This window comes from Chiloscyllium punctatum, chromosome 45, assembly GCF_047496795.1.
Source record: "Chiloscyllium punctatum isolate Juve2018m chromosome 45, sChiPun1.3, whole genome shotgun sequence".
Lineage (NCBI taxonomy): Eukaryota > Metazoa > Chordata > Chondrichthyes > Orectolobiformes > Hemiscylliidae > Chiloscyllium > Chiloscyllium punctatum.
Genome location: NC_092783.1, coordinates 51520430 through 51534707, shown reverse-complemented (window position 1 = coordinate 51534707; position 14278 = coordinate 51520430). Strand labels below are relative to the sequence as shown.

Sequence of the window (14278 nt, the reverse complement as noted above, 5' to 3'; positions counted from 1 at the left end):
TTCATTCTGGCCCATACAAGTGGGGAAAGATGGATGATGTTGCTGGCTTCAGACCTCATTTCCCAGTTCATTGACTTGCTGGAGGGGAGGGGGTCAGGCAACAAGGTCAGATCAGTGGGGGTGGAGATGGAGGTATGGGCTTCCCCTACCTCAGAGCTCCAAAAGCAGGGTTGGAAATTGTGGTGCTGGAAAAGCACAGCAGGTCAGGTAGCATCCGAGGAGCAGGAGAATCGACATTACAGGCATATGCCCTTCATCCACTCCTGATGAATGACTTGCCCGCAACGTCGATTCTCCTGCTCCTCGGATGCTGCCTGACAGGCTGTGCTTTTCCAGCGTCACAATTTTGGACTCTGATCTCCAGCATCTGAAGTCCTCACTTTCTCCTTGTCTCTAAGCAGGCTCAAGTCTTGCAGGTTATCACATTCTTGAGGTGTTTGCCAGCTGGTATTAAGAGTTCCATGAGCCACCAGAAAGTCCCAACTGAACTGATGGGGAGCTTAATCCTGATTTCTCCAACTGCATCTCACTCTTCTGACACTATGACCTCTCCTGTACTCCAGTAGGACATGATTGCTGCCTGGGGGGGGGGGGGGTTACAAAATCAATGAGGCTATCCACTGGAGTTTGGCAATAACACACAACATTCACCTCCGTACAGTGAATACTCTAAAGAAAGAAATCATTTTCGGAGCCTTTTCAGCACAAGGCATTGAGCACTCAATACTCTACATACCTGCAGCAGTGTACACAAGGTTGTGTAAGGCAGGCTGTTTAACAAGGCGGCATCTCAAATTTCCAAGGGGGATTTGCCAGAAACATTGGGGGAAATCCCTGGAGTACTTTCACCAAAGTCGTGGTGATGGATCTGGAGGGAACGGGTTTTGACAATCCTTATCCCGCAATGCAGTTACAACATAAAAGCTGAGGTACTAATGGTCGTGATTGTGGGAATGTCCCATCATTTCACCACAATTCAAATTTTAGCAAGGCTCTGCCTGTATTGTGGTAAAGTTTTTATTCACTTGTGGAACGTAGGCATGACTGGCGAAGCCAGCATTTTTTGTTGCCTGTTTCTAGTTGCCCTTGAGAAGGTGGTGGTGAGCTGCCTGCCTAAACTGCCACAGTCCATGTACGTAGGTTGACCTACAATGTCCTTAGAGAGGGAATTTAAGGATTTTGACCCAGCAACAGTGAAGGAGTGGCTGATATATTTGCAGGTCAGGATGATGAGTGACTTGGAGGGGAACTTGCAGGTGGTGGTGTTCCCATGTGTCTGTTACCCTTGTCCTCCTAAATGGAAGTGGTCATGGGTTTAGGAGGTGCATCTAAGGATCTTTGGTGAATTTCTGGATATGCGCAACATCCAACCCTTCTGCTGGTACTAGGTTGAGCGATGCTAGAGGATATAGTGTAAACACATAAACAATGTAAACAAAGGGATCTTGATCAATTGGGCCAATGGCCTGAGGAGTGGCAGATGGAGTTTAATTTTGATAAATGCGAGGTATTGCATTTTTAAAAAAAACAATGAGGGCAGGACTTATACAGTTTATACACTTATAAGTGGGAAGGAAGATGGACAGATAGGACAGGTCAAGAGGGTGGAACTGAGTCGGAGAGTTGGATCTGGGATGGGGAGAGAGGAAGGGAGTTTTCGAAACTCAGTGAGTTCAATGTTGAGTCCATGTAGTTGTAGGCTCCTGAGGCGGAAGATGAGGTGTTCCTCCTCCAGTTTGTGGGTGGCCTTGTTTAAGCGGGGGAGGAGGCCCAGAATGGACATGACATGAGGGGATTGGGATGGAGAGTTGAATTGATGGCCACAAGGTGGTGGGGTTGGTTGGTGTGTATGGACCAGAGATGTTCCCTGAACTGTTCCACGAGTTTGTGCTGTCTCTCTGATACACAGGAGACCACATAGAGAGCAACTTATGCAGTAAATGAGGTTCGAGGATACGCAAATAAATCTCTGCCGGATTTGGGATGATCCTTTGGGCCCTTGGATGGAGATGAAGGGGGGAGGTGTGGGCACAGGTTTTGCATGTCTGACGCAGCAGGGGAAGGTGCCAGATGTGGAGAGGAGGCTGGTGGGATCTGACGAGGGAGCTGCGGAAGGAAAGGTCCCGATGGAATGCAGATAGGAGTGCGAAGGGAAATTTATTTTTGGTAGCGAGTCTGACTGTAGGTGGTGAAAGTGGCGGAGGATGATACGCTGGATTTGGGGATTAGTGGGGAGGAATGTGAGGATGGGGGGTCTATCCAGAAAACCCCAGATTTTATTTATCAAAATGACTTCACACCTATACATTACACTGTTCTTTAAGTCAACATTCCATTCTTCCAAAATAAGTCCAACGTGACTCTTAACTCAAAGGGTTTACTTCCGATCTTTTCCTTTCCCAGTCTGGAATCTTAAAACTCCAGAAATCTCTTCCATGATCAGAATTTTCCTAATGAATTCTCCCTCAAGGTAAATCTTGTAAATCTTCCAACCTGTCTCAGCTCCCCATAAATTAGTTTCTTCCCCAGTCTGAAGGTGAACTCTTGCTCGAATTCCTGGGCAGTGATCCAGAGACTCTAAGTCTTTAGCTTTCCCCCTTCCTCTCCTGGACCTGAGCAGACTAAGTGAGCCTGAGTGTGTTTGGGATTTTTTAAGCTATTCTTCCTCTCTGAAATATCAACAGGACAACATGAGTTAGTTGGGATGTCTCCAGTTAGAAATCTTGATGAACTATCTCAGAAGACCCATATTTTTCTCATCTGGTAACTAAACGAACAGTTTAAAAATACAATGTTTACAACCTGACAGAATCAATAAACACTTTTCTGGGACATTGGAGATTAATGGTCCATCCACTGTTAGCATCCAGGCTACTGCCCTTGTCTCCAAAGATAACTTCTTCCCATTAAACAGTCTGGGTCCCCTTTAATTTCTAACAATCAAATCAGATTGACGTGCTTCAGTGCAAGGTCATCTGACTTGGTTTTATTTTAAATTTAATACAGTCCCAAAACATAATCTCAAAGCTCACAACTACATAAGTAGAATAACAAAGTGTGATTGCCATCCTGTTAGACAAGGCTTCATCCTGAATAAATCTGTCTCTTGAGGATGGGCATTAAAGGTGATTATGTCAGCCCCTTTACATGTCAAGAACAAATATCTTTTTACTTCCATATAAATATATAGACTTATAGAAAAGAGAATTTGTAGAGTTAATATGTGAAGGATATTTAGTGCATCATGTCCTCTGGGCATTTTCTTTCCTGTTTCATCAGGAAAGGGTCTGTGCCTACTTACATACCAAGGTATTTTGCATTCTGTGGTTATGTAGGTATTTGCCACCTGTGAAAGATATATTCTTTTAGCAACAAAGAAACCTTGGGTTGCAGATTCATAGCTCCTTGAAAGTGGAGTTGTGGACAGACAGGATAGTGAAGGTGGCATTTGGTACACTTGCCTTTATTGGTCAGTGCATTGAGTATATTGGGATTTCATATTGGGGCTGTAGGTTAGGCCACTTTTGAAATACTGCATTCAATTCTGATCTCCATGCTATCAGAAAAGTATTGTTAAACTTGAAAGGGTTCAGAAAAGATGTACAAGGATGTTGCCAGGATTGGAGGGTTTGAGTTATAGGGAGAGGCTGAATAGGCTGGGGTTTTTATCCCTGGAGTATTGGAGGCTGAGGGTGACCTTGTAGAGGTTGATAAAATCATGAGGGGCATGGATAGGATAAATAGCAAAGGTCTTTTGCCCCTGGGTAGGGGAGTCCAAAACAAGAGGACATAGGTTTAAGGTGAGAAGGGAAATTTAAAAGGGATCTAAGGGGCAACTTGTTCACTCAGAGGGCGATACGTGTATGGAATGAGCTGCCAGAAGAAGTGGTGAAGGCTGGTACAATTACAATATTTAAAAAGACATTTGGATGGGTATATGAATAGGAAGGGTTGAAGGGATAGGGGCCAAATGCTGGCAAGTGGGACTAGATTAATTTGGGATATCTGGTTGGCATGGACCGAAGGGTCTGTTTCTGTGCTGTACATTTCTATAACCTTATGAGTCTATAACCAACAGGACATGATGCTGTTTGAGTTAGGGCAGCTGAGACACTTACATTGCAGCATTTTTGTTCAGCCCTGGTACGATTCCACTGAGTATAAACGAGCCTTCATCCAGAAGGAAGGAGAGCTTTATTCCTCTGGACTGTAGGACTGTTGCTATGTTTCTAGCTCCATTGTTTCCCCCAACCTATAGGCAAGAAAGAAAGGCTTGCCTTTAAATAAATCCTTTCACAACCTTGTGACTGTTGCCAAAGCCCTTTATTGCCAATGCAGCAGTTTTGGAAATGTAGCAATTGTGACAATTTGCACATTGAAAGTTCTCATTAGTAGCAATTCTTGCAATAATTGAATATGATGGTTGGTTAAGGGATAATTATTGACTGATAGGATTGTAACCTCCCTTACACTTCCAATAATGGCATAAAACCTTGTACACTCACATGAGAAGACCCAGTTTAAACTCATCTGGATGACAGCACACTCACTTAGTACTACATTGTCACCCTGGAGTCTTTATCTGAATTTACAGTCATTTTATTCATTCATAGGATGTGACCACCACATATTATCCAGAGGGCAGTGAAGAGCACTGTGGGTCTAGAGTCATAGAATTCCGACAGCGTGGAAGCAGGCCATTTGGCCCACATTGACCCTCCAAAGAGCATCCCAACCAGGCCCATGCCTTACCCTAACCCTGTATTCCCCATGGCTAGCCCACATAGCCTCCATCCCTGGATAGCCTCCACCACTTCTTCTGGCACTCATCACCCTCTATGTGAATAAGCGATTTAGCGTGCCCAATCCACCTAACTTGCACACCTTTGGACTATGGGAGAAAACTGAAGGCTGGAATTGAACCCAGGTCCGTGGCACTAAGAGGTAGCAGTGCCAACTACTGAACCACTGTGCCCTTCTAACCAGGTAAGGATAGCAGATTTCCTTCCCTAAAGAATATCAATGAACCTATTTACCTTTTGGAATAATTGACAGTATGCACATGGTTGTCATCAGCCTAGTTTGTTAAATTCCAATTTTGCACCAGATTCAAATTTCATCGTTACTGTGGTGGAATTGAAACCTGGTTGTTAGCCTGGGTCTCTATATAACTATAATCAAGATAAAATACTGATGGTCGTGTGGCTGAGCTGTCTAAGTCGCTGGATTGAGGTTCCTTGCTCAAGAAGGGCGTGGGTTCGAATCCCACTGAAAAAAAAATGAGTTCCAGAACATCCAAATTCACGTGCAAATTGATTTTGAAACTACCTACCTCATCTATTATGTAAGAAAGCTCATTTCTTTGAAACTCTGGAGCAAACTGATTTTCTCTGTTAAAAGCAAATTACTGCGGATGCTGGAATCTGAAACCAAAAGAGAAAATGCTGGAAAATCTCAGCAGGTCTGGCAGCATCTGTAAGGAGAGAAAAGAGCTGACGTTTCAAGTCTAACTGACCCTTTGACAAGGGCCAGTTAGACTCGAAACATCAGCTCTTTTCTCTCCTTACAGATGCTGCCAGACCTGCTGAGATTTTCCAGCATTTTCTCTTTTGATCTCCTCTGTTCTTGGATCATTTACATATTGAAAAGCTGCCACTTCCATTGCTCCTGACTCACTGTCATTTATTTAAATACTGACTCATGGGATGTGGGTGTCGTAGGCTGGGCCAGCATTTATTGCCCATGCCTACTTGTCCTTGACAAGTTGGTCGTAAACTGCCTTCTTAAACTAGTTGATGTAAGGGTATACACGATGCCAGTAGGGAGGTGGTTCTAGAATTTCGACAAGGTGACAGTGAAGAAACAACAATGTATTTCCAAGTCAGGGTGTTGAGTGACTTGGAGGGGGACTTGCAAGGAGGTGGCGTTCCCATGGTCATGGTCATGGATTAGAAAGTGCTGTCTAAGCAGCTTTGTTGAATTTCTGATGGTCGAAATACTGGAAATCTGAGACAAACACATAATGCTGAAGAAACACAGCAGGTCTGGCATTAGGCAAAGCTACCAAGACACAACTGCCTCCCCTTGTTTGTTAACTCAAAGCAAGAGTGCCAAGCATTGAGCCAGAGATGACACCTGACGTCTGACCCATATTGTCTGATAGCTTTCACAGCAAGGCCATGAATACGGTGGCTCAGTGGTTAGCTCTGCTGCCTCACAGCACCAGGAACCTGATTTCAACTCCAGCCATCGGTGACTGCTTGTATAGAGTTTGCACATTCTCAATGTGTCTGTGGGATTCCTCTGGGTACTTTGGTGTCCTCCCACTGTCCAAAGATGTACAGGTTAGGTAGATTAGCCAAGGAGAACGTGGGCTTACAGAGACAATGGGCTGAATCACCAACTTCTGCCCTTGCATATTATGGGTTTAAGTAAGGTGCATCCAATTTGCACACGATCATAGAATCCCTACAGTGCAAATAGAGGCCTTTCAGCCATCAAGTCTGCACCGAGCTTCCAAAGAGCTTCTCAACCCTGGCCTCTGTAAGCCCACGTTCTCCTTGGCTAATCTACCTAACAACAATCTAGGTTTGTTCAATACATTGCATCAATTGTATGACACTTTGATCTCTCATTATAAATTCTGTGCTCTATGATCCTGCCCCACTAGCTACCTGATAAAGGAGCAGTGGTCCAAAAGCTAGTGCTTCCAAATAAACCTGTTGGACTAGAACCTGATGTTGTGTGATTTTTAACTTTGTCCACCCCAGTCCAACACCAGCACCTCCATGTTATATTGAAGGGCTGAGTAAAGTGGATCTATATTCTCTGGAGTTTAGAAGAATGAGAGGCAATTTCATTGAAAACATTCAAGATTACAAAGGGATGTGACAGTGTAGATACTGAGGGGACACAGTTTCAAAATAATTGGCTGATCATTTAGGATTGAGACAAGGAGAGACTTTTCCATTCAAAAGGGTTGTGAAATTTAGAATTCTCTACCCGAGAGAGCTGCAGATTCTCCATCATTGAATAAATGTAAGGCTGTGACAGACACAATTTAGGTCTCTCAGGAAACCAACTGATATGAGTAGGGAGTAAGAAAACAAAATTGAAACAAATATCATCCACTGAACGGCAGAACAGTCATGTGGGCCATATATTCTTTTCCTGCTCCTGTTTCTTTTGTTCTTATCATATTTTTCTGATTCTAGGAGCTTTCTTATCCATCAATTCTGATGAACGACTGATACCTCAATCATTAATATGTCCCTTCCCTCTTCACATATTCATGACCCTTCCAGTACTTTTTTTTTAACAAACACCATTGCCAGAATTCTTCCCCACTCCCCCTCACATGCATCATTAGTCCACAGAAACTAACTTTGAAATACAACATCCTGGTCATCACAAAAGAAGACCCAAAGCATTTGTTCTAGCAACAGAAGCAAGGCCCAGCCCTCTCCAAGTTCAGCACTTAATCTTGAGTTACCTCTTCATCATGCCCAATTCCAATGTAGAACGATCGACAGGGTTTGTAGCCTCGTTTCAGTAAGAATTCCAGAGCTTGGAGGATTCCCTGTGGAAAACAGAATACTTAAATACATAAGCACCAGCACTGGGGTTTTTCTCTCAATAGATTCTGGATATACATTGTGACAATTAAGTTTCAAACGTTGGGAGAAACCCTGTAGCTAGGGACCCACAGGGTCCATGATTCTATCCAGCATATCAGAAAACGCTACAACACAGGATCAGGAAGTTTCATACTTAACACGATGCCCTTCAGTAAAACTGAAGTGCCCTCATCACCAGGGTGCAAACCTGGGCAATCTTTGCCTGCTCAAAAATCACATTATCCCTGTCAAATAGAGTCATAGATAGAGTCATAGAAATGTACAATTCCCTGGTTGAGTCCAATGGAATGCGAATCATTAGGTTTGAAACTGGCTTCATTGCAAGAATCACAGGAGATGCTATATTTATTCACATCATCAAGGCTTCTTGGATGTCACCTTCCAAACCTCTGACCTCTACCAGGGTGACCTCTGACAAGGGAACACCAAGTTCTTCTCCAAGCAACTCATCAACCTGACCTGGAAATATATCATCATTCCTTCACTGTAACTGGGAGAAAGTGAGGACTGCAGATTCCGGAGATCAGAGCTGAAAAATGTGTTGCTGGAAAAACGCAGCAGGTCAGGCAACATCAAAGGAGCAGGAGAATCGACGTTTCGGTCATGATTCCTGAAGAAGGGCTTATGCCCGAAACGTCGATTCTCCTGCTCCTTTGATGCTGCCTGACCTGCTGCGCTTTTCCAGCAACACATTTTTCACTGTAGCTGGGTCAAATCATGGAACTCTTTACCTGACTGTGGGTCTGCCTATACACCAAGGACTGCAGCAGTTCAAGAAGATAGCTCACCACCACCTTCTCAAGGGCAGTTAGGAACAGGCAATAAATGCTGGTCTTGCCAGCGATGCCCACATTCCATTTATAAGTGAAAACATAACTCATCAGGGTAAAATCTCAAAGAAACAGAAATTTTGTAAAATCTGACAACCCATACACTATCAGACAATACAGACTGTATCAGTCAGATCATCCAATCCATAAGATCCTACACAGAAGCACTATTATAGTTAAACAAAACAGCTCTGAAATAAGTCATTCAGACCATTGTGTCTCTGAACAACAATTCCTCTATGACTCTCTGACTGTGAATGTCTTGATTAAATGTTTACAAGGTCGTTTTTGCTCCAAGGGGAACAAACCTAATTTTTCCAGTCTCTCCTGACTTGCCCTCACTCTGTGCTGCTGTATTCAACAATGCACCATGCAACTGCCTTTCCTGTTTATCCTCCTGAACTCCACGTCCCATACATACCGTACATTACAAGCTAATGGACAAAACGTGTGGCAAGCAAACTACTAAACAACACTACGCAGAGTCACAGCTCAGTCTGTGGGAGAAACTAACATTAGACCAAAGAATAGCCTGAACCTGCTGTTGACGTCACCAAGAGTTATACAAAACCCCACTTATAGAACCAGTCTGTCTCTGTAAAAATAGCTTATCATTCCCCTCCCCCCACCCATGTGTAAATTGAAGATTTACTAAACATTTTAATTACGCAAATAAATGTTTACGACTTTTTAAAATTCTACACATAAATTAAACAGTTACTCAGCTTCCTTTTCTTACTCCCAAGGTTAATTTAAACATTTACTTATTTTATCTGCTGGGTAATTCATTTGAAAATATCCCAAACAAAGTGGTAAGAGGCAGGTCCAATTCTAACATTTAACAGACATTTAGTTGGGTACATGGAAAGGAAAGGTTTAAGAGGGGTACGGACCGAATGCAGGCAAATGGGACTAGTTTAGTTAGGGAAATCTGGTTGGCATGGAGGAGTTGAGCTGAAGGGCCAGTTTCTATGCTGAATTGAGTTGAATTGAATTGAATTGCTGCATGACTCTAAAACAGTTCCAGAGTTCAGCAGGTACAATTCTTCTTTCTTGTGTACTTTATCCCAGGCCTGAAGTTGAAGTCAAACTCACATCAGACAGGGCCAACAGATTGCCTGACTAATTGGTACGAGTGCAGACTTAAACAGCTTTATTTCATTATTGTGAATATGACCACAATAAAAGTCAGCCGCATTTCTGGAAGTGATGTTGTAGGAAAGTTATATCTAAGAAAGGAAACTCATTGAGTTGGGCAGATCTTACAGCTGAATTTTCCTTGCCCCCAAAAAATGACAAAGGGTTCCAAAATGGAAGACTCCACAGAATGAAATGGTAGGTTTGCCGTGAGACCTAATACATTTTTCAGAGTTGAATCAGGCAGTGGGTTTTCAACAGTTTGCAGGAAATGGAGCTTAAGGGAAAACTTCAGGTAACAATACCATAAGAGATGCCTTGTCATCCATAGCTCCACGTCCATAAAGATAGCCATCCCTTTCCTCGGCAGAAAATGGTGGAACGTCCCACTCTTCTTCCAAGGCAGGGACCACATCCAGGTGGGCAATCAGCATGTACGGCTGGAGACTGTCATTTGATCCACGGACAGTAAACAAGTGACTGTAGTTAGCGATAATCTCATGTTGGACAAGGTTCGAGGAGAACACGGTGGGGAATACTGCCAAGAAACAAGAAGTGGATAATGTAAGCAGGTAATGAGCAGATGGGGACTTCGAATTTTTTAAAAAAAAATCCTGGTTATTGCAAACATCTTTGTGAAATGAATGCTGGATACAAGACCCATTGTAAGTCTGATGCAGAATTTGAAAATGCTAGTCGTTGGAGAAGGTGGGAGAATGGGGTTGGGAAACAGATTGAATGGCTAGGCAGACTTAATGGACTGACTGGCCTCATTCTGTCCCTCTCCCTCTCCCTCTCCCTATCATTGACTTTAGTGACGAGAATCATTCCTTTGCTAGTTCCTATGACTAGCATTGATAATGTTCATTGGTAGTTACTTGTAGAACCTAAATGTTGGGTATTAACTAATTTGCAATAAGTCTTACAGCAGAACAATTCAGATAAGACATCCACACTGAAGATGTCTGTTAACACTTACTCGCTCTTCAGAGATTCTGCCAGACCTTCTGAGTTTCTCCTGTGATTTTTTTTGTTATTTTAGAAATGTGTTAGATCTTTATTGCAGCACATTGGCAGTGTCGCTACCTCTGAGCCAGAAGTCCTGGGTTCAAGTCCCACCTAGTCCAAAGGCCTCCATGTGTAACATGTCTGAGCAGGTTGATTAAAAGTATCTATAACGAGTTAACTTACACTGCTTTAAATATATCAGCCATTTCTACACACATTCTCAACTTCGACTGCTGAAGAATTTCTGGAAGCTTCTGTTTCCTTCAGCTCTCTGAGGCTACACTCAGGCTTAAATTGATCAGCACGGCGGAAATAGATCAGCCAGCTGACCAACACAGAGCAATTTAATCATTGAGCATTTCCATTAAACAGGCATAAATGATTCACTTACATAGAATGTGTTTCTAGCCAGAGGCTTACTGTGACTTCCTGCTTATAACGCAAGCTCAATACCCAGAATATCGTGTCCAGTTTCGGTGTCTTTATCCAAGGAAGGATATATTTGATTGTGAAGGAGTCACAGGGTTTGCCAGGCATTCTTTTATGAGATTGAAGAAACTGGATATTTGTTCTCCAGAATTTCAATGAAGAGAGGTAATCTCATTTCAATTTACAAGATTCTTATAGGATATGACAATGTCGACATAGATGGGATATTTTCTGTGGCTGGCGAATCTGATAACAGCGGATATGGATTCTGAATAAAGGGTCAGGCCATTTAAGACTAAAACAAGGAAGAATTTATTCACTCAGCTGGTGGAGAACCTTTGGAATTCTCTACCCAAGACAGTTGAAGCTCAACCATTGAGCATGTTTGCGACAGAAATTGGTCGATTTTGCTCTGTAGGGATAGCATTTAGAACAAAGTAGAACAAAGAAAATTTACAGCCCAGGAACAGGCCCTGTGGCCCTCCAAACCTGAGCCGATCCAATCCACTGTTTAAACCTGTCGCCCAATTCCTAAGCATTTGTATCCCTCTGCTCCCCACCTACTCATGCATCTGTCCAGATGCACCTTAAATGAATCTACCATGCCTGCCTCTACTACCTCTGCTGGCAACACGTTCCAGGCACCCACCACCCTCTATGTAAAGTACTTGCCACGTGTATCCCCCTTAAACTTTTTACCTCTCACCTTGAAAGTGTGATCTCTCATTATTAAATCCTTCACCCTGGGCAAAAGCTTATCTCTATCCACCCTGTCTATACCCTTCATGATTTTGTAGACCTCAATCAGGTGCCTCCCCAACCTCCCTCCTTCCAATGAAAACAATCCTCACCTACTCAACCACTCCTCATAGCTGGCATCCTCCATACCAGGCAACATCCCCACAAACCCTCCCTGCACCCTCGCCAAAGCGTCCACCCCCCCCACCTCCGGCAACACATTTAGGTAGTTTTGTTCTCGATAAAGTTCATTCACAGAATGAGGGTATCACTGGCTAGGCTAGCATTTATTGTCCATCCCAGAGGGCAGTTAAAAGTCAACCATATTGCTGTGGGTCTGGAGTCACATGTAGTGCAGACCAGGTAAGGGTGGCAGTTTCCTTCCCTGACGGCTATGAGTGAACCTGATCGGTTTTCCCCAACCATTGATCATGAATTAATGGTCATCATTAAACTTTTGGATCCAGATTTTTTTAAAAAATTGAATTCAAATTCCACCATCTACTGTAGTGGGATTTGAACCTGGTTCCATGGGACATTAACTGGGTCTCTGGATTAACAGCCTGGTGATAATACCAGTAGGTCAGCACCTTCCCTATTGTCATGATCCAATACAATGGCGGAGTGGGCTCAACGTGTGAATGTTCCTATGTTCCCCTATTTAACCTAAATAAAACAGGATGGCTCTTGGTCATGTTAACCCACACAGCAAACTGATAACGACATGAGATTCTCACAGCCTATTTCAGAAAGTAACACACAATTTAACTTACATGCTATCACTCAATAAACCATAATTTCCAAATGAAAGTAAATAAAATTGTCTTGACAACAGAGTGGGCATGAAGCACAAATATATAAATTTATACTTTAATACAGTCAGTTCTGCTTTCACACGGTAGTTACGTTCTTGTGCAAACCCATGTTAAAAGAAAATCGTGTAATAGCAGCACCATTTAAACTAATGGGGCCAGAATCACATTATAACCAATACAAACTTTAAATGCTACAGAAACAGTGTCCTCAGTTCATCAATTGTATTGTAGTGAATTTGCATTAGCAAAATGCGCGTTATAGCATAACAATCTGTATAGGGGCATTTGGCACAGACACAGGCCCATCGGCCCAACTTGTCTATACTAACCAGATTTCCTAAACTGAACTAGTCCCAGTTGACTTTGTTTGGCCCATGTCCCTCTAAAGCTTTCCTATCCATGTACCTGTCCAAATATCTTTAAAATGTTATCACTGTACTCGCCTCTGTCACTTCCTCTGGCAGCTCGTTCCATGTATGCACCACCCTCTGTGTGAAAATTTGCCCCTCAGGTCCCTTTTAAATCTTTCCTCTCTCACCTAGTTTTGGATTCCCCTATCTTGGCTATTCATTTTACCTATACCGCTCATGATTTTATAAACCTCTATAAGATCACCCCTCAGCCTTCTACACTCCAAGAAAAAATATCCCAGCCTATTCACCTTATAATTCAGACCCTCCAATCTTGGTAACATCCTTGTAAATCTCTTTTGTGCCCTATCCAGTTTAATAACATCCTTCTTCTAGCAGGGCAGTACAGCTTACATGAAAAACTTAATATGTTTATAAATCTATTAAGATATGAAAGGGCACTGAATTTATAATTAAGATGTAAATAAGGGGAAAGAGCAGCTGAGTTTTGTCCAAAAGCTCATATCATAATGGTGGGCTGAATAGGCTTCATTCTGTGAATCTAAGATTAAGAATCATATCAAAATCTGCAGCTAGCCAAGTGGGTAAGTCAAAATATTATAATATAACCAAACCACTTACACCAATTAGAATACAGATTGAAACTCCAGTGCTTTGTTGCAAGATTGGAGAAGTACAACAAAATTCCAAAATGAAAATTCAGACCATTGCTATTTTTCAAGCATTTAGCTGAAGAGCACCACAGTCAGGAAACCGCCTTCTATGGTGGTAGATGTTTTGGGGATGGAAGGAAAATGCGTTTTTTAGCACTTCTGGTGGCATTACCCAAACTTCAAATTACATTAAACTTCCAAAATAATCTCACCATTAAGAGTTAACAATAATTTGACAAGTTTTTAAGAAATGTGTCACGTTGTAAAATCTCTGAAGAGTCGCACAGAATGTATGGAACAAAACAGGCCATTCGGCCCGAGTTGTTCACTTTAGTCTTGATGCTGACACAAGCTTTCTCATACCCTGCATCATCTGACACTCTTCACAATCATTCTATTCTTTTCTCATGCGTGCTCCCCTTGTGCTTCCACCATATTTACCTCAACTATTTTACTAAGCCAGTTCCTCATTTTAAACATTCAAAGGCTAAAGATGTCCCCCTAAAACCTTCACTGCACTCATTAGTGGCTGTCTTACATTTATGAAAAAAAACCTTCTGTGGGAAAAGGAGAGAGAAAAGAATGTTATTAATTTAATATAACTCACATATTCACACATTATATTTTGATGCAGTGTGAGCCTCTTGGTTAATAATTCTG

At 42.5% G+C, this 14278-nt stretch overlaps 1 protein-coding gene across 1 annotated transcript in view; it reads right to left on the bottom strand.

The window, feature by feature from the left end:
• Window positions 1-14278, bottom strand: part of LOC140467419 (N-fatty-acyl-amino acid synthase/hydrolase PM20D1-like) — a 79738-nt gene that overhangs the window by 47534 nt on the left and 17926 nt on the right. Inside the window, exons 2-4 of the mRNA XM_072563762.1 lie at window positions 9910-10142; window positions 7493-7579; window positions 4119-4252 (exon numbers count right to left, since the gene is read on the bottom strand). Of these exons, the coding sequence (XP_072419863.1) occupies window positions 4119-4252; window positions 7493-7579; window positions 9910-10142 (454 nt within the window). The remainder of the gene's footprint in view (window positions 1-4118; window positions 4253-7492; window positions 7580-9909; window positions 10143-14278) is intronic.